This window comes from Diadema setosum, chromosome 15, assembly GCF_964275005.1.
Source record: "Diadema setosum chromosome 15, eeDiaSeto1, whole genome shotgun sequence".
NCBI lineage: Eukaryota > Metazoa > Echinodermata > Echinoidea > Diadematoida > Diadematidae > Diadema > Diadema setosum.
Window position 1 is genome coordinate 23,761,222 of NC_092699.1, and position 20,595 is coordinate 23,781,816.

At 35.0% G+C, this 20,595-nt stretch overlaps 1 protein-coding gene across 1 annotated transcript in view; it reads left to right on the top strand.

The window, feature by feature from the left end:
• LOC140238800 (forkhead box protein J3-like) overlaps window positions 1-20,595 on the top strand; it is a 45,847-nt gene that overhangs the window by 12,629 nt on the left and 12,623 nt on the right. Inside the window, exons 3-4 of the mRNA XM_072318697.1 lie at window positions 11,228-11,299; window positions 11,794-11,883. Of these exons, the coding sequence (XP_072174798.1) occupies window positions 11,228-11,299; window positions 11,794-11,883 (162 nt within the window). The remainder of the gene's footprint in view (window positions 1-11,227; window positions 11,300-11,793; window positions 11,884-20,595) is intronic.

Consider the following 20,595-nt stretch of genomic DNA (forward strand, 5'->3'; position numbering starts at 1 on the left):
TGGTGCAGATGTGACAAAATCAAATGTGAACAGATATTTTTTTACCTTCAATTTATGTGAACTGCATATGAATAAAACAATAAATTCATCAACATAGTAATGACATCCTTACTCTTTAACCAATGAAGTCGTACATAATGTTTCTGATAGAGCAATTTATGCACTCAATTTTTCTCACAGTAAATGATATCCAAAATGGTGAATGTGACATTATTTTTATTGTGATCAAAATCCCCAATGTGCAGTTAAGTGTTTTCCCAGGGTATCGAAAAGAAAAGGTACAAGTAATGTGAGTCTTAATCTTACCTTAACCTGTCCTACCTATAGTTTCTGCATATGACAAACTTTAAAAGTGAAAACCTGGTATAAAGACCAATCCTCAATAATAATAACAAAAAATGCAGATTATGTGGTCATGATCCTGTGTGCATTATGCATTGTAAATCTACAGCACAGGCAAAAGCTACAATAACTCTCGCATACATGTACATATGTATGTCACCTATACCAGGATTCCACCCATAAACTTTTAATATCATGTCAGTTAAAAATCACATTTCTAATTTGCCATAGTTTGTTGATATTGAAGCACCACTGTTAGTATGTTAATGCACAGGGTATACATAGGCCCTACATATTGACAAAATGAAATCTTTATTTGTATAGTTTGTGTTCTGTGAAAAGAAGCATTTTCTCCTCCTCATCCATATACTGTACCACCCTTCCACCTCTCCTACATCATCACCAGGATAAGCCATTCTATGTCAATCGAAGACCATTCATTATTTTTTTGTTGTTGAAATAACAAACTTTATTTCCCTTTTTGCTTTATGAGTATCATTACATGTATGTATTCAAATTAAAAAATGATAATTTAGGGTTAACAAAACTTGTTACACCTTCAGATGAACAAACCTTCAGAATAACATGCCTTATTTCATATTTGGATTTATGAACCTTTGGAATAATGACCTTTTTCTAATTCTTGGATTTACAAAGCCTCAGAAAAATAAACCCTCTCTCATTTTTTCGCTGAACGAACCTGTAAGTAAAGGGAATTTGTGTGTTTCAGAATAACAAACATTGGGAATAATGAACAACCCTAATGAGCTTTTGATAGCTGGCTATAACATGTAATCTTGTGAAGCACATACAGCAAGTGTATTTTTTTTTAAATCATGGCTAATACTGAATAATGCTAATTTTTGTCAACAACGGGCAATTTGTCAGTCAGTTGCAACAAAAACAACTTGATACAAGGGTTTATTTATTTGCATAAATATGGACTTGCCCTCTGCTAAAAAGAATTGGAAGGAGCACTGTCTGGCTGTTGGGGTTGAGGCAGTTTAGTGGATATGAATTACAATGCCTGCCTAATAATCAGGAGCTTGTTGGTTCCAGAGTTGTATGCCCATGATTTTTTATTAGGACTACAACTATAAACACTGAATAATTGGTGCTTATTGTACATCGACAAGGGGCAAATTTGTCAATCAGCTCCACTTAAAATCAACTTGATGTAAGAATTCATTTATTTGAATACCAGGTAAATACACAGTATCTACTGCACAGGATCACATACATTGTAGAACTAGCACGGGCTCTGTAGCGGAAGCTTGGTAGTCTAGTGGATATGACGCCAGTCTGGTAATCAGGAGATGGTCGATTCAAATCCAGCTTGAGTATCATATGGCCATGATTTTTTCATCACACATTTGGTTATACTCCTAAAACACTGAATATCTATGCAAGAATTCCTTTCTTTCTAAAAATGAATTGGAAAGTGGCGTTAAACGGACCCCTTCAGTGCTCAAGATGGACCCATACCATTATCTCTGTGAATCACCTTCACTGTACCTTCACTGCAAACTAAACATCAGGAGATAGCTGGTTTGGATCTGACCCAAGTTGAATGCCCATTATTTTTTGTCATGGCTACTACTAGAACACTGCATAACCGGTGCTAACTTATGTTGAAGGGTAATTTTCAATCAGTTGCAGTGAAGTGATATATAAATCAATTTAACTTTTTTTTCACCCCTCAATCTAAGTTAACCATTCCAATGGTTGTGGATCATTTCACACTGTGTTCAAGTCTTGATGCTGCGTGAAGCATTGGGAACTAATGCTGAAAAATGCTGTGCATTTGGGGAGATACACTGTGTGTCCGTTCACACCCCAAAATGTCACATCCACCACATATTCAATCATTTTTAAACTTATCATATACAGTATACAGGAGAGGTCTAATCAATGTAATTAAATAACATTTATATTCTTTTGCCTTTTTGAGATTAATTATCTGGAAAATTGATTAGAATATGTAGAACATCAGTTTTCACAGTCACAGTGACAAAATCATACTACATCCTCACTGTGAACAAGTATTCTGATGTAAAATTATAGTGAATGTGGTATAAAAGTGGGTGTCTGATATCTAGATATCTTGGGAAAGACATGTTTTTTAAATCTAAACATATTTTGTCCCCCAAAAAATAAGTTGTCCCAAGATTTTACGTGATATTCATGGAAATGTCCGTTCACATCTTAAAATGTCACATCCACCAGGGCATTTCACATATTTTTTAAGTTTTTCAAATTTTTAGTTTCATAGTAATCTCAAAATCAGTGGCATTTATAAGGTTACTAAAGAGTCTAAAATGTGTTGAGATTTAACATTAATTGGACCAGTATTTACTGAGATGCACACCAAAATGTGTTTCTGACAAGGAAGGCTGGTGGATGTGACATGTGTGAACGGACACCATGTTTTGTGAAATAAAAAAAGCATTTGAATTTCAAATCCTAAATTGTTTCAGAGGGATAGGCACCCAACTGTGTATCATTGCTTTATGCAAAAATTTTAGAAATAATCTCAACCATTAAAAAGTTATAGATTTATAAAATCTTGGTGGATGTGACAAAAATGTGAACAGACATTTAAATTTTGTTTTCAAATTACTGTCATTTCATCAGATGGAACTGAAGCACAAACAAACTTTCTACAGTCACTCATACAAAGCTATACTTTACTTTTACATTATTTTCCTGAGACTTGCCTTTGTTTTCTTACTTACACAACCCATATAAGCAGATGATTAAATGTGAACGGACAATGTCACATCCACCAAGAGAATTTTGGGGTGGAAAAAATGTAACAAAAAGGAGTTGAAACTTTTTAACTCTGATATGATTCATTATGGCTACTCATACACTTAACATAGATATGTTCACTTAACTCATAGCTAGATATGATACAGAATGGCAAAGTTTGCAAAAAAGGGATGTTTGCCAGGTTGACACACAGTGGGTCCGATTTGGGCACATCTTGCCTCACTGTGAGCAAATGCTTTGGAGTTGCATTTTCGTTATGCTATGGGAGGTAGACCCCATGGGGGTCTAACATATGCATATCAAAACATTTCATGAATCTACTCTTATTCTGTGTAGTAGACTGAAAACTGAAAAAAATGAAAAGTGGCGCCTAACCGTGAAACAGGCCTTAATCCAATGTACATGCATGTCACTGGTTTTGTCCCCCAATTTCCATACATTGTAATTTGTAGGTACTGCCAAGCAGTAGAAGGATGCCAAATCAAGCGTGAAGCCATAAAATCTTATTCAATTAGATATGTGTAAGCAGCAGGGGTAGATTTCAATCTTGTTGTCAGACAGTTCTCTTGTCTCTTGTAAAGACCTATAATCTACCGTACATGCATTGTACATATCTAGATTACCATGGTGTTTCTTTTTTTTTTTTTTCTTAAAGCAGCTGCCAATATTGATAGCATCCAAAGTTTATCTACATTGTAAATATTGCATTCTGCATTACTGTAGTAGAATAATTTGATGCAGTGCTCAAGGTCCAGTAACAGTTGTTTGCACATTGTCTGTGAGTCTGTGAGTAAAACATACAATTTCTACTAAGGAGTTTCCCCACATGTTGGAGGTTCCCTTTAGTATGAATATCATCACATACAGTGAGTCATGATACACGTTGTATTGCTGTAGAGTTTGAGTTGGATGGGGGATTCATAACCACAGCAAAATTGTATTGTTGCCACAATGCCATGACTTGGTACTTGCATGACGAAGTGTACGTGTGTTACTGTGTGAAAGAGTGCCAATGAAAACCTGCACTTGACATCTCAGAGCGGGGGGAATAGTGATAGCCAGTAAAGCACAAATATGATCATGGTTGCATTTCAAGGAAGGATAACGCAGTATTTGCAAGCTGGCAAACTGTTTGGAATCAGGCCCAGGATTCGGTGTTCTCTTGATTCTGGCATTGACCTTGTGAATCACGAAGGGCTAAGCAACTTGCTAATGTAAAAAACACACGTTTGAACTGTGTGAATAGTCTGTTTGCGGGCTGTAGCACTTTCTGAATGCACAGCAACAACTGTAGGGCAAAAACTATATGTACACATGCCACCCACACACGATATCCACCCATCACCCATACAATTGATTTATGAATGGAATGCGACATCTTACACATGTGTTGGAATCCATACACTCTATACAATAGGCCCGTTCACAAACAACGAAAATCGAAATTTCAATCGCGATCCAAATTTCGATTTTTTTTTCGACCGTTCATACACAGGGAAAAATCGCACTTCGCAGCAAGGAAAGAACGATCAGTGGCCAAACTGCGCATGCGTGAATCTGGCATGACCGAAGACTGACCCCGCCGCAGTCCCAATAGAGTTTCGCACGCGCTACGAACGATGGGATTAAAAATACCGATTTCTGAATCTCGATCGTGCTCACACACACGACGCTTGGCAAAATAATCGCGATTATTCTGAAAAATCGCACTAATAGTGCGAGTTGCATCGCGATAAGGATCGCGGTAATTAGTGAAATTTTTCTGTCCACACTGGAAAAAATTTCGAAATTTTGATCGCGATAAGAAAATCGATTTTTAAATCGCACTTTTTCCCTTGTGTGTGAACGGGCCTAGTGGGAGGGGGAATTCCGCAGATCAAAACAGTATGTACAATATGTAGTTCTGCATGATGCGTGTTGAAGAGTGGTAAAGTCCCGACTGAGTATTGCAATTTGTATTGATGGGATTATCGGGAAGTGAATCAGTCAATGAGTTGATTGATGACCAACAGATTCTCAATACTGCTTTGTATGGAAGGCAAAGTAATTGTATTTATATACCATGAGACAAGCAAGATTATTCTTTAATTTTAAAAGAGGATGTCAGTTAGATGAAGTTGGGGAGAATTCACTGTAAGCTTCTACAAATCAATTTTGAACTACCGGTATGTACAAGCAAGGAGCTTCAAACACAATTGAAGCTCCTTGGTACAAGCTGTTGGTCCTAAAGGAGGTGTGAATTTTAAACATGCAGATTTAGGTTGTGTGGCTACATAATGATTTGTAATTTTTTTTCTTTTTTTGGCTCATACAATTGTGATATATTCATTGGCCATCTGGAACATCTTGCAAAATGTTCAGTGAGCACTGCAATCAAGTAACATAGTCCAGGATACCATGTATATTTAAGATGTATGCATGATATGAAACATATATTCTTTTGTACAAAATGAAATGAATTTTTTTTTTTTTTTCTGCGAACAGTTTGTACAAGAGCAAATTGAGACTTCTACAGAAAACGAGCAATATCCACAGTCATGTATCCGATGTGGTTCTCTTGAAATTCCCACGATATATATTTTCTATATATTTGCTATATTTTCTCATTTTATATTTGAGGGGTTACAATGTTCCATCTCATTTTCTTCTGTAAATCTTTGATGATTCTTTCTGTCACTTCAGACTTGAGTGACTCTCTAATTCAGTAAAGTCTGCACCACAAATATTTGTAATGGAATGGACATTGATATTTTGTTGTCATACAAGTTGGAAGCTGTTACCGCTTAAAGATACTGTGCAGTCAGTGACTTTTCATAGACCTTTCTGAGCTACAACAGATATGGCCATTTTTACAATCAGTGGTGTAAAACACGGTTTTGGCACTAATTGGTGTACAACTTTCTTATACACTGACAGATATGCATTATTTTTTTCTCATAAACTTACCACCCACAGTGTCTACCTTGGGTACCTTAATGAACTTTCCTCTCTTTTTCTTTCAGATGTGGTATGCACTTACATGCTTGAAATCCAACACTTTTGGTGTATGCACTCTGACATGTTTTTTTTTGTCAGACCTAGCATATCAAATTGTTTATTCCTTTTCATTATTTTTGTTGTTGTGGTGATAGGTATCCAACATTAAGAACTAAATTATGTTTACCAGGTTCTGCTTTGTCTTCTTTAAAGACTGAAATTGTCCAAACTTTATGTTTCGGAGGTGACATTTTCCGTTAACAATTAACCCCTCTTTTGAGTTAGCTCTTGATCACAATTATAAAATTCAACTTTGCTAATTTCCATCAAAACAGAATAGTAATCAATCTGACTTAACTTCGATCCAAAGATTATTTGATTCAAATAGCTTATTATTTTTTGGTGTTTATAAATTTATGCAACTTTTCCGTTAACTTTTCTGTCACCTCCGAGACAACAAATTTATGTATTTGATTTTTTTTATTCTTGACATCAGTTATACATTACATTTACAAAAATGTAACATATCCCCTCACATTATCTCTGAAGGAAGTTAGTAGAAATACAGCCTGTTGTTTTCATTTTGGAGCAATTTACAATTTTCCATTAACACTTGTCACCTCCGAAACAATCGTCACCTCTGAAACAACAAGCGTATTATATTTGATAATTTCTCGAAGACAAAGCAATTTTGTTTGATTCTGTCCAATTGACAGGAATCTCTTTTGGATGAAAATAGTAATATGGCAACAGGAAGTGAGAATTTTCTAGAGATTAATAAAAGATCTAATAAAAACTAAGAATTACTGTTTCGGAGGTGACAAAACACTGTTAACAAGAGTTTTTGCTCATTTCTATTGAAGAGAAGCCATATCATGTACACCAGTGGTTTCATTTATTTTAGTAACATAAGTCTCAAAGTGGAGAAATCAACTAACACACTCTCACTCTTATTTTTATTACTATACTGTACGTTTTAGGGCAAATTTACATTTTTTTCACTTTTTTAACAAAGAGAATGCACAAAATACACCCATCTGTTGTATATATAATATTGTAATCAAGATCAATTCTCCTGCTTTAGTTAAGTAAACATATAGATGCTTTCATCTTAGAAGCTTGATTTCCAATTTAAGCAATTTAGTTGTGAAGATTTACCAATCACAGCTTTCCATGTAGGTTGCTTTTTCTTGTGTTTCGGAGGTGACGTTGTTTGTTAACACCATATTGTTATGTGATAGTGAAAGGCAAGACTTCAGTTCCTTTTCACTATCTATTAACATTTTCAAATACATTTAATATCTACAAAATCATCACAATAGAAGTGACTTTTGTATACCTAGCTCACCAGAATTCCCTTGATACCAAAGTGATACATGTGGCAGTTCATGCATGCCCCTAGTCCACAATCTTAAAAAAATCATAAAATAATCAAACTCCACAAAAAGGCCACATGCCTATAGCTGGTGCGCAACTTGTTCTTGAATTCTTAGTTGTTGTTTTTCCATGTACAACGTGGTAATCATAAACAAAATTATGTGGTTTTTTTTTAATATGACAATAATTATTACATTTTCCAAGTTGAACCAACTGTTTATGACATTGCATTTTTTAAGATTATTGAAGTTATCTGACAACTAAAGTGAACAGAGGAACAAGTCCCCAGGACTGGAAAGGGAAAGATCCAAAAACAAGATTTGTAGTTCTATCTCAATATAATTTTGATGACGTGTTTACCTTGTTTTGTTATTATGTTTTATCTTAGAATTTGGCTTTAAGTACTGGAATTTCAAGGAAAAGAGAATGGTTTCTTAAAGGATAAGTCCACCTGATGTGGATTGAGTGAATGCAACAACATAAGTAGAACACATCATTGAAAGTTTGGGAAATTGGACAATCCATTCAAAAGTTATGGGTTTTTTTAAGTATCTATGCAATCACTGCTGGATGAGACGACTACGACAGTGTATGATGTCACATGCATACAACGATATAAAGGAAATATAAGTAAATTTCACAAAACTTTACTTTTTGAAAAAAGTGCACATTTCTTCAACTTGCTACTGATGTATGTTAGGGCAATGTTATTCACCCTGCCTTCCAAAAGAGAAAAGTGAAGTGTTCTTTTGTTATGCAAGAAAAGTGAAAATATGTCGAATTTTCTTGATACTTTCTCTATATCCTTGTACACGTGTGACATCACAAGCTATAGAAGTCTTCTCATTCAGCTTTGACTGAGCAGAAACTTCAAAAATTCATAACTCTGGAACGGATTGCCTTATTTTCCTCAAACTCTCACTGATGTGTTTTACTAATATTTGCTGTATTTACTCAACCCTCATGTCTATTGAGGTGAACTTGTCCTTTTTCGGTCCCTTATAGGGTTATTTGAGACCAGTTTGTGTCCGGGATCTTCTGTGAAGTTGATGGGTAAAATTACTTAACAAAAAAAAAAATCCCCATAAGTTCACACAAAAGCATTATGCTGCTCTCTTCAGCTGGGAAACACAAACTGTTGTCTTAACCAAACTGTAAAAACTTGCTAAAGATAAGTATGAATTACAATCTAAAACAAAATATGAGCTGGTATCCACTATCATGAAAGAGAATAACTAAACAAAATAACAAGTAAGAACTGAAAGAAAGAGCTTGTATTTGAAAATTAAAGCCATGAGGAAAGACATGAATGTTCACAATATATTAGTTAACACCTGAGAAGTTGGGTTGTATCTGTTTTGTGTCACCTCCAAAACAATAAAATGATTTTTTTCTTATCTTATACTTTTTACTCTCAAAAGTGACTAATATATATGATTTGCTGGTAATTTTCAAGCAATTCAGAAAGATACATCAAATATATTTTAGTAATGTCAACAGTATGAATCTGGTATATAGAAAATTTATCCTAGATGAACCAAACACCTTTCAACAGTATTATAACATTCGTATGGTGGCTATCAAGAATGATGAAGAATTCATGAACATCCTTGAATTAATCTATTTATAATACTATGTGCAATCAAAAAAATAATACAAGTCAAATAAGAATTTTTGCTGTTGGCATTCATAACCTATGTCTCCACCAAAAAATTGCAATGGTACCCTCCGCAACGATAACTTTAAAGATAGTGAATCAATCTAGAATACAATTTGAGGGATTAAAACTATAACTCATTGCCCACACCCTACAGAAAACCCCATTCAATTTGCTTCAGAGGTCAAAGAGAAATGAGAATTTTTGTAGAGCATGTCAGGAATCCCTTCCCTCCATGTTCTGTATATTGTGTTTACACATTAATATGCAGTTCCAAGAGTATCCAAGTGCTAAACTTGGAAGAATCAGACTCCTGACATCCTCTATAACAATCCACATTTCTTTGAGACCACTTAACCAAATTGACTGGGGCTTTCTGCAAAATAGAGCTAAGATGTTATAATTTAAGTCTAATTGTAAATTGGGGGGGGGGGGGGACATACACTATATGAATACTTGAACACAATGTTAACATTGAATGTCACCTCCGAAACAAAGTTATTCTTCCCTGGTGTTGTGGAATCAAATGTTCTGAGAGCAAAGAAACATTACTAAAATGATCTTACACCCTCATTTCAATTTAAGGTAGAAAATGGAATGCCATGTTTCCTCAGGTTACAATATCTAGCTTATGTCCGTCATATTCTTACTGTAAATGAATATTGCAACACAATGTTAACATTGAATGTCACCTCCGAAACGAAGTGATTCTTCCCTGGTGTTGTGGAATAAAATGTTCTGAGAGCAAAGAAACATTACTAAAATGATCTCACACCCTCATCTCAATTTAAGGTAGAAAATGGAATGCCATGTTTCTTCAGATTACAATATTTAGCTTACAACCTTCGTCCAAATGGAAGGCAAACTACCAGAACCCATGCTAATTAATGAAGTGTAAAAAAACACTTGTTCTGTGTGGTTTATCTGCTTGAAACAGGAGTTAATTTCTTGTTCTCGAGTTATAATTATTAAAAACATTGATAAAAAGAAGAAGTTTTGTGTTATTGTCACTTATTCTTAAAAAAACTGAGTGTTAATATTAATGTCACCTCCGAAACATTCTATTATGTTAACTGTCACCTCCGAAACATCCATGTGTGAAAAATCCAAGATTTAAAGAAATGATTGGAATTTCATTTAGCCTACATAGGAAGGTAGCCCTTCTTAAAGACTTGTTATAGTGTAGAGTTTGACCTGGCTTGCCCTCCAATAAATAGTTAAAATCTTAAAAATTGCATGTCAATTGGTATATTTACCAAAAATTTATAAATCTCATGTATTTTTTTTTTTAAATTCACTTTATATTCAACCCCCAAATAGTTTTGATTCACAAACTATATATTGTTGTTAACCATATAAACTTTGCATGGTGAAGTTTGACTACAGAGTTTTGTCATTATGGTGCAATTCATGAAAACAAAATTTTGCTTAAATTTACTTCAGGTGCCAGGGTTTTCCTTAAATTACACCAATAACTCTTCAGCTTTAAGGTCTGAAATGTTATTTTTTCAAAAATTTGAATACTTTCCAACAGGAATCAAACAGAATAATGAAAAAATATTTTGTTTGAAATTTTGACCCTCTGAGTACAAAACTTAACCACTGATCGTAAAAAAGGCCATATTGCATTTAACTCAAGAGTTTGTAGAATATAACCACGAAAAGCTATGATTTTCTTGCCAATAGATACCAAAGGCAGTGAGATATTGCAGTGTGCACCATTGTGCAGCCCACCCAGCCATGCTAATTGTCAAAAGCTTCCTGTTATTGTGTGCACACATCAGCAATACAGGATGTCAAAGGGCATTTTTTGATGTGCCGCCAGACGTAACTACACCCCTGTTTATGTCTTTTAAAAAGATTGTGTGTTCCAGAGGGTGCAAAGTAATCAATGTACTGTAGTGTATGTAGACTTTACAATACTTAGATGAGTGAAATGCTTGATATTGTGATGTATTTGCCTTTACAAGTGCATTTCATTTTTTATGTTGTATTTCTTTAATGGAAGTATGAAGTTTTAAATGCAATAAAGTAAAATGTGCTATCATCATTGTTACATCAAGAGATTCCATTATCACCCCTACCCCCTGTTTCCTTCAACAGGGTTCATACTGGGCAATTGACAACAATCCACACGATGACAACTTACACAGGCAGAAGCTCAGGAAACGACGGGTGAGTACACAATATGGCAAAACAATCATGTGGCGTGACACGTGACCCGAAGTGCGGCACTGTTCCATGAAAACACTACGCCTGCATCCTGTTTGCATATGATACTCGGTATTACATGTAGGTGTACTGTTGTATTGATTGTATCAACACTTATTTGACGGACAGAACCATCAGGAAATGGCAAGATTTAAAAAAAAAAAAAAGACCAATTTTTGGAAGTAAACATAAATGTTATTACTTGGATGAGAATGTGTTGATGTTGTAGTGATTACATACGTACCGTTGTCACAGCAGTATTTTTTGTTGGTTTTTTTTGGTTTTTTTTGTTTTTAGTTTTCTCTTAAATTTTATATCAACCGTTATCCTCCCTGTTAATATTCATCCCCTTCCAAGTTTTATGACAACATTTTTCAAGCTGCCTTCATGTATCTCATTTTGTTCTCTGTGCACATGATTCTACAATGTATTTTCTTCATTCTCTTGACGTCTTGCAGTTGTCACCATACAGTCCAGAGGAGAGCTTAGAGAGTTCAGGCGGAAGCCTCGGTAGTGTAATAGTTACTCCTGCATTTAACAATAGTCAAGTGAGTATCAGACTTGTATTTTTTTTATTTACGTTGCAACTCTCTCATTGACATAGTATACAAAAGTACACAGTATGAAAGTTGCAGTGACAATTACATGTACATAGTGTATGTGCTGTCAATATCACAACGACCACTCCATTTATAAATGGCTTGATTAATTCATCATGGCACCCGAATGCAAAAAGGAATGATATAACTTCATAATTTTTCATTTATTTTTTTAATTCTCCATTAAAAAGTAAAAGGATATTTGGAGATTTTTTTGTTTTTTTGTTATGTCAATAGCAGGCTAGCAAAACGATGACATCAAAACTTCATCTTACTGACGTGTTAGATTGTAGCTGATGTTGCTCTTTGTGAAAATGTGAAATAACAAAGTCCTAAAATTAAAAAAAAAAGACACTCCCATTTCTTTTTCTTTTTTTCTTTTTTTTTGTTCAGTTTTGCAAATATTTTTAGTTGAATGATTTATTTCAGTGAAAGAGTTTCCCTTGTACATAGGTACAATGGCTATCGGTAATAGGTAATGGCTATCATTGGCAAATCATTATATGCAAACTTCAGCCAGAGTGTGTTTATTATTATGAACAATATGTCAAACTATATTTTAGACTCTACACAGAGTACACACAAAACAAGAAAGTACTTTTTTTAGACAGTGCTTAAAGTGTCCTTGCAGTCAGAGTTGAATGGGCCAGGTAAATGTACATCAGGGCAAATAGCTTGTCAACACTTAATCAGGTCCACTTGGGAATATTTAAGACATAATTTGTCCTGCTTGAGTGACTGTCCTGATTTAGAGAGAGGCCAGAAATTGAGTCATCATCATACTCTATGATAGCCATCACATGAATCTACACATGGGCCTGTTGGACAGCATGATGTATTGTCCTGCAGTAAATCTAAAACTGATATTGAATACTCCTTCATACACAAAGATACAATGACTGCCAATATGTAATTCAGTACCCATGAGCACATTTTTGTCATGCATTAATGTGTTGAATTTCATGCAAAACATCCATCTTGAGTGGATTCTGGGTGAAAAATAAATACTGTCTATAAACTGACGGATGTATCCTGACCTGTTCATGCAGCTCAAGTGACTTTCCCTGCAAATGTTATCTTCATTTTGTGCTATTACAAAAGTGTTTTTGTTTATTTGAGGCCCATTGAGACTGTGTTCGCTTTTTGAAAATATGAGCTGCAGGTTGCTAGTTTCTCTTTGAGACTCCCACGCTGAATTTCATATGAGTGCTACATGTACAAGGTACATATTTAAAGGGGCATAGTCCCGGTAGTGTAGATGGCGCTGTTGATGATACTGCCGAACATCGTTAGCATTGATACGAAGATTACCGAAGTTGAGCTGTCATCAAGAGTAAAGTGCGTAGGTGTTGCTAAGTAACGTTGCCTTTGTTGTCTTCTTTGCGCATCGCGCAGTCTGTAGTAATGCCAGGGTGCGTGCATATATGCGCTTGTTATTGTGACATCACAAAAAAAATTTGCTAAAGCTGTCATCCCCCTCAGCCGATTCATGAGCCGAACTGTGATCAGACCACTGACTACACTGAATCGGACTTCTTCGGACTCGGGAAAGTGGGCCAAAGCGTAAGCGCCAAAGAGAAGTCGATAGCGTACAGTACTGTAGGTCTCTATAGGAAACTTGCGCCGAGCGCCCGCGTACGCATTTGACTATAACACCGGGACCATGCACCTTTAAGTTAACAGGATGAGAATTGTATACATCAGTTTGGAAGTGACTCATTCATAGGAATGTCTGTAGGTGTATATTAATTTGTGGTATCTTATAAAAGTACCCCAACAATGCTTTGGCACAAACCTGTAATTGTGTTATTCTGACAGAAAATAGTGAGAAGAATGGTGTTCTTTTGTTGTGTATTTTCTAAAGATCAGTGCAATGATGTGTTAACAATGAATTTTTAATACAACCTGTTGAGCACGCTTGTGCTATGTGTGAAAATGGAGTGACACTTTTGTCCTCTATTTTATTTTGTTTTTGCCAATTCTCCTTATTGCAGCACAACGAGCATGATGCCCAGTATATCTTGCCCACAAAATTCAGGAAAATACCTCGATAATGCAGAAGTCATCATTTCTTATATTGAGAGTATTGTAGTTGCCTGATTGTGCGTGCAGTTAAATGCATTGATTGAATGCTGCAATGCCCCTATGTGCAGTAAAATGCAACTAATTTCAAAGACCAATTAGTGACCACTGGTGCTACATGTATATCACAAAAGGAAAGGGATGGACTGTAGCTGAAAATTGAAGATAGGTCACTGACCTCATGGTCAGCCTTCCCAGGATGTCAAATAGTCTTGAATATTCTAAATTTTCACATTTTTATGTACTTCATAAGGCCCATTATACTTAACGGTGCGTGAGGGAAAATTACCTGCAAGCTACATTTCCTTCGACAGGCTGGCGGAGAGATGGTTTCTTATTTAAAGGACAAGTTCACCTTCATAAACACAAGGATTAAGAGAATGTAGCAATATTAGTAGAACACATCATTGAAAGTTTGAGGAAAATCGGACAATCCGTTCAAAAGTTATGAATTTTTGAAGTTTTTGTGCAGTAACCGCTGGATGAGAAGACTACTGCAGTGTGTAATGTCACATGCGTACAACAATATAAGGACAATATAAAGAGAATTTCAGAAAATATCATCTTTTGAAAAAAGTACACATTCCCTTGACTCGTTACCGACATATGTTATGGGTAATATTATTCCCCCTGCCTTTAGAAAGCGGCAAGTCAAGTGCTCTTTTATTATGCAAAAAAAGTGAAAATATGTTGAATTTTCTTTACATTTTCTTTATACTGTTGTACGCATATGACATTACAAGCTGTAGTAGTCTCCTCACCCAGCGGCTCCAACACAAAAATTTTTTAAAATTCATAACTTTTGCATCGATTGTCCAATTTTCCTCAAACTTTCACTGATGTGTTCTAATAATATTGCTGCATTCTCTCAATCCATATGTTTATGAAGGTGAACTTGTCCTTTAATGTAGAGGATAGTGGTGGATATGTGAAGGCGGTTTTTAGTGTGGGCTGCTCTCATTGTGGTGGTAGCTTGAGGTTTTCCCCCAGTGGTAATGGATAGGGATATCTGGAGGGCAGGGCAGGGCGGGGCAAATTTTACAGTGTGTTAGGGGTAGAGTACCCGCCCCCATGGGATTAAAGTAAAAAGTCGTGTCACTTTGAAAGTTGGCTTTGCTATAAAAGTGGAGTAAGGACATTTTACACCTGGTAATGGTTTCAGGCATAGAATAAGAAAGATACCGAAATTATGATGCTTTCATTTCAGGGCAAGTCCAAGATAATGTCCCCTCAGATGCTCAAAATTCATCTTGATTTTATCAAAAAGTTATGGATATCATCTTGTAGCCAAAGAGTTAAATCATATATTTCCAGCAAAGAAAATTTTGAATTATGCAAATTTATGCAAGAAATATGGCCTTGATTTGCATAAATCAAAAACAAACCTTACGTATGGGACAAATTATAAATATTCATCTAAAATCAGTTGAATTTGTCCTTGACCTAGTTCCTTTATGGACATGACCCCTGTATGAGTTAGTATAATCTGCAATTGGTAAGACAAGGTCAGCACATTAATTATGCAAATTATGCACTTTCCCAGAACATAGTGTCCCATACGTAAGGATTTGAGTATGTTTTTCTAAGTTTTTTCTGAAGATTTGTAACATTGACCAATCATACTTTAGGAAGTTCTAATTTATTCATTTCAACTCCAGATTAGCAAAACTAAATGAGGAAATTTAATTAGTCCTTCATCTTATAACTAATTAAAGTTTGCTTACGTATGGGACAAATGCCTTACGTATGGGACATTACATGCAAAGTGAATGGGAAAACCGCCTTTTGACATGGATGCTATATGTCCTTACAGTTGTTTGGTTAATGGTTATCTTTGCACCTACTCTGAAGGATATGTCTATATATCTGCCTCTCCTACTCAGTTGACCTCAGGGAGAGTGTAAGAACAGCATTATTGAGTCATTCTATGATTAAGAAAGGAAAATAAAGAATATTCATTTATACTTGTATTTTCTTATTTTCATTACAGGCTGTGCAGCTGGTCTTAAATTAACATTCCCCGTTAACATTTTGATATTGGACATTTTCTTAATTCAGTTATCATTTTCAACTTTACCTCTCTACAAAATGACTTTGTCCAAGAATGGGATTCTCTGAGTGTCATTTTAGGTGCAGTACACTGTTCAGCATGTACCACAGGTTGTACAGCCTCAAAAGCGAAATCAAAACAATTGTGCTTATGGCGCGCATCAATGACAACATTATAGGTCTTACTGAAAAGAAAAATCACTTAAGGTGTGAGCAGGTAACTTTGTCATTACTAGAGTTGATAGCAAAGGAAAAACCCTATGAGAATACTTTTTATTTTGATATGATTGTTAATATTTCAACTGCTCACCCTCAGAATATGTCATGACTTATCAAGGTCATGAACATGATTTCTGAAAATCCTGTAAAATGAAGACTATAGTTTACATTTGGTATAAACCACAATATCAATACTGGTTCTGTGGTTGGAGTGCTAAAAACACAAATTACACAAACAAATAGGGAATTCAATTTTCTTTTCTATTTTGTGTTTGAAGAGACAGATGTGCTCTGAGACACCTTCATCAACTCATACTTACTTTGTACCCCACATCTACACAATTATCAACATACATTGCAATCTGGTAGTGTATGATCAAATGCGGTTATTAGAATTTATTCAAAATTGTAATTTGCAGATCAGTAAGTTACTTAAATGTTTCAAATCTAGATTTGAATGTGCAAATGATAATCTTTCCTGTATCACTACACAAGCATGTATGTATGTACAAAGTAACACAAATTTTGTCATCTTTGGTTTCATAGACACGAAGCCAAGCATTTGAAAAAAAAAAAAAAACAGCATTGGTACATACATTCTTCTATCTCCTTAAAATCTAAAACTTTCATTAAAATTTTATTGATTTTGCAGTTCAGCTAAAATTCACATAGCAAAACATGATGATTACAGAGCAAAATGAAGTACTCTTGTTGTTGTTGTGTTTTGTGCTGCATTTCAAACAATTGTAAAGCTTTATAAAAACTTAGACAACTTGCAAGGTAAGCCTAGAGCTACTGAAAGTACCCACTTCAAACTGTATTTGCAAATTACATTGTACATGACATTTGATTCTAAAGTTGAAATTATCAAGACTACAAATTAGTTATTGTACATGTACATGTAATGCTATATCAAGGTCACAAGCTAGAATTCGCTCATATTTTTTTTTTTTCATTTGATGAAAAAATATTTACTAGAGTAATTACAAATGGGCTAGAAATAGAGTGTCAGTATACTATATAGATCTGTATGTGTAGACATCATGAGGACAGTGTCAATGCATAACGGAATCCAAACTAAGACATTTAATTGTAAATTGGTAATTACTTTTATTTGTTTTATTTTAGCTTTTGCTAGGTACCTGAACCGGGAAAGTACCTACTTAGAAGTCTATTTCATTTGTTACATATTGTAGCATGATTTGTGGAACTGAATATGACACTATGGGGAAATTTAAAGTCATTCCCATGAATGCATTTGTGCACTAAAGACAAATGTCCCATACGTAAGTTGAGCCATGTCCCATACGTAAGGTGTACTTTCGTTAATTAAACCAACTTCATGAAAATATGCTTTATTCTTTTGCAGTGAAACTTTGCTGAAAGATACTTCAGTATTGTACCTTTCTTCACTTCCAAACAGAACTTGATCAGTAAGGTACTTTCAGAGAATTTTCAGTTCAAACTTTATTTTGAAAAATCCAGTTTTTCTCTGGTCCCATACGTAAGTTGGCATATTTTTCTTAATAAAACCATTAACCCAAGGTCAAATGACATCAAACTTAAACACAATATTCTTCTCAGGGATACCAGTCCTCCTGATGATAAACAATAAAATCCAAGTGCTCCTTCATTACTTTTCAGAGGTTTGAAATCTCTGAATGTCCCATACGTAAGGTGCGCGATATCTTGGACTTGCCCTTCACATAAAGTTGTATTTCTTTTTAACAGTGATAGTGGTACAGGTACCAGTCATGTTTTTGCAAATTATTGTACAGTAGATGTCATGGCTTTTAAGTCTCCCTTTGACCTAGGGCCTACATGTAAATCTGTACGTACTAAATTCTTTTTTCTTTTTTCTGTTTTTGCATAAAATGCTATTTGAAAACCTGTATCCTTCTTTTTCATGTTCAGAAAGCCAACCAAGGTACTTTTAATGAGTTTCCGTGGGGAGAAATTGTAATTGCGAAGTTATTGACCAAAAACATGATTTTTATATATTTTCTTGGCAAGAAGCGTTGGTTGATGGCTTCATAATCTCAGCTTATTTGCAAGTGTCATTACGACCCATCACCTTACTCACAGGTGAAGCTCTCCATTAGTTCATATCTTTCTGATTTTAAAGGGTGTAAACAGTTCTGGTTGAGGTGAGGATTTAGCTTTTAACGTTTTGTGAGATAGTCAGAAACCACTCTATGAGATGTCAAAGAGCATGCAATTCTAAGGGGTAGCAAAAGTTTATTTGATGACAATTGGTTTTGAGATGGCTGAGATATCCAAAAACAAGGTGAAACAAAGAGATCCTAATAAAAGGCGTGGCCTGTCACCTTTTATCATTATAATTTTTTTTTTTAAATATCTCAGCCATTTGAAAACCAATTTTCATCAAATAAACATTGAATCCTTCTTAAAATTACATGCTCTTTCGTATTTCATATTAAGAGGTTTCTCATTATCTCACTTAGGAATGTTCAAAACATGAATCCCCACCTCAACCAGTACTATACAATCCCTTTAAGCGTGGTCTTGATGACTTCAGTACTATTATGTTCACCTCATTTCACTGTGTTTATCAAAAGAAATTAGAACTGTGCAGAATTTTGCACTTTTAGGCAATGTGAGGTCCTTTGTAAAGAATAAAAGGTAGTGGATGTGTGGAAGAAGTGTGGCCAAGAATCTGAAAGGAAGAATTCTAATTTCATTACATCATACATGTACATTGTACAAATACACGTATCCTACATATATATGTAGAGTCGTGTAAAATCAAAAGCAAATTTAGTACAATATTGTGCTCTTCAGTCTGCAGAAACAAGTTATAAAGCATTCAATGGGTCAGCAGTTTGTGTGCTGTCATTATGAAATAGGCCTACTGGCTAATTAATGATTTGTCCCCAGACACTACTAAATATTGCAAGTATGATGCCAGCTCCAAATGAAGTACCGGTATTCAGTCAGACCATGTCTTGTAACTCTTGAAGGAAACTAAACTATTGAGAAATGTGTACAATGCATACATTTTGTATTTAAGCCTAATCTTCTACAAAAAAAGAAAAGTCCAAGTGTATGAATATCAGTACAAATGTGTTATACATGTATACAAATGTATATATCACATTTGGTCATAGATATGTCTTCCTTCCCCCTTTGATCTGTTGTTTAAATGTTAAATGAGTTCTGGGGGGCATTTCATGAAGCATTTTGTCCGACAAAGTTGTCGGACAAATTTGCTCTCAGCCAATCAGGTGCAAGGATTTCAGAAACTTGTAACAGTTTGTCAGAAAAATATCTGACAAACACGCTTCATGAAATGCCCCCCCCCCCCCAGGTGTTAACATTACCCTTAGCAATACAATGATGTGGACACATGTGTGATATCTTTTATGTCTAATGAAATATGACCCAAACCTGAAATGTATTTGATTGCAATTTCAGCACAAAGTGTAAATATTGTATATGATGTTGCCTGCCTGCATTGCATTTATGAAATACAAGTTCTAAGCATTCTCTACAAATTTGAAGTAGTTTATACTATCTGTTGGTCTCTGGTGGAATGGATCCAATGTTACAAGGTGCCAATATAGAGAAACTAACCAGGAAAAACCAATCTGTACTTAGTTATTTATGGCTGGTTCACGATATTGATTTGGCTTGAAGAAACCATAACAAGAGCTGGTACGCATGGTAATACTCTGTTATGTTGGACTGACTGCAATTTTTATAAATCAAATTCAATGGTTCTCCCAGAGAAGTTATTTCAGGGTGTTCCGGTAGGTGATGTATTGCATCTTATGCTCATGTTTCAAAATATAGCCATCAAGGACTTCGCAGTAAACCTGTCAAAAAATAATGTGAGTGCCTCCCCCCCCCCCCCCAACACTCACCCTGTAACAAACATCTGCCCCCCCCCCTCATTTCCATTTTCATGATTGCATTTATTCCTAAGGGTAGATATCGCAACATTTAAATTTGCTGACATTTTTTTACTTCTTCCCTTCACACTGCAATGAAAAATTCCATTGCTACATACCTGTAGTACACTTTATTAGTAAACTAATTATGCAATAATGTGCATTTGTACGACTAGCACAGTGTCTGAGCAACTTCCCCTTTATACATGTATTTCAGGATATTAATTCTAATTATTTTTATTGTTTATCTTGGTATTATCATATTTATTATCATTACTACTTATAGTTGTATAAAAATGCTGTTTTGTATACTCTGAATAGTGGTATACTGTATAATCTGTATTTTCGCGAATTTCGCAAATCACTGTCAGACCACGAATTTAACAATGTCGCTATGCAC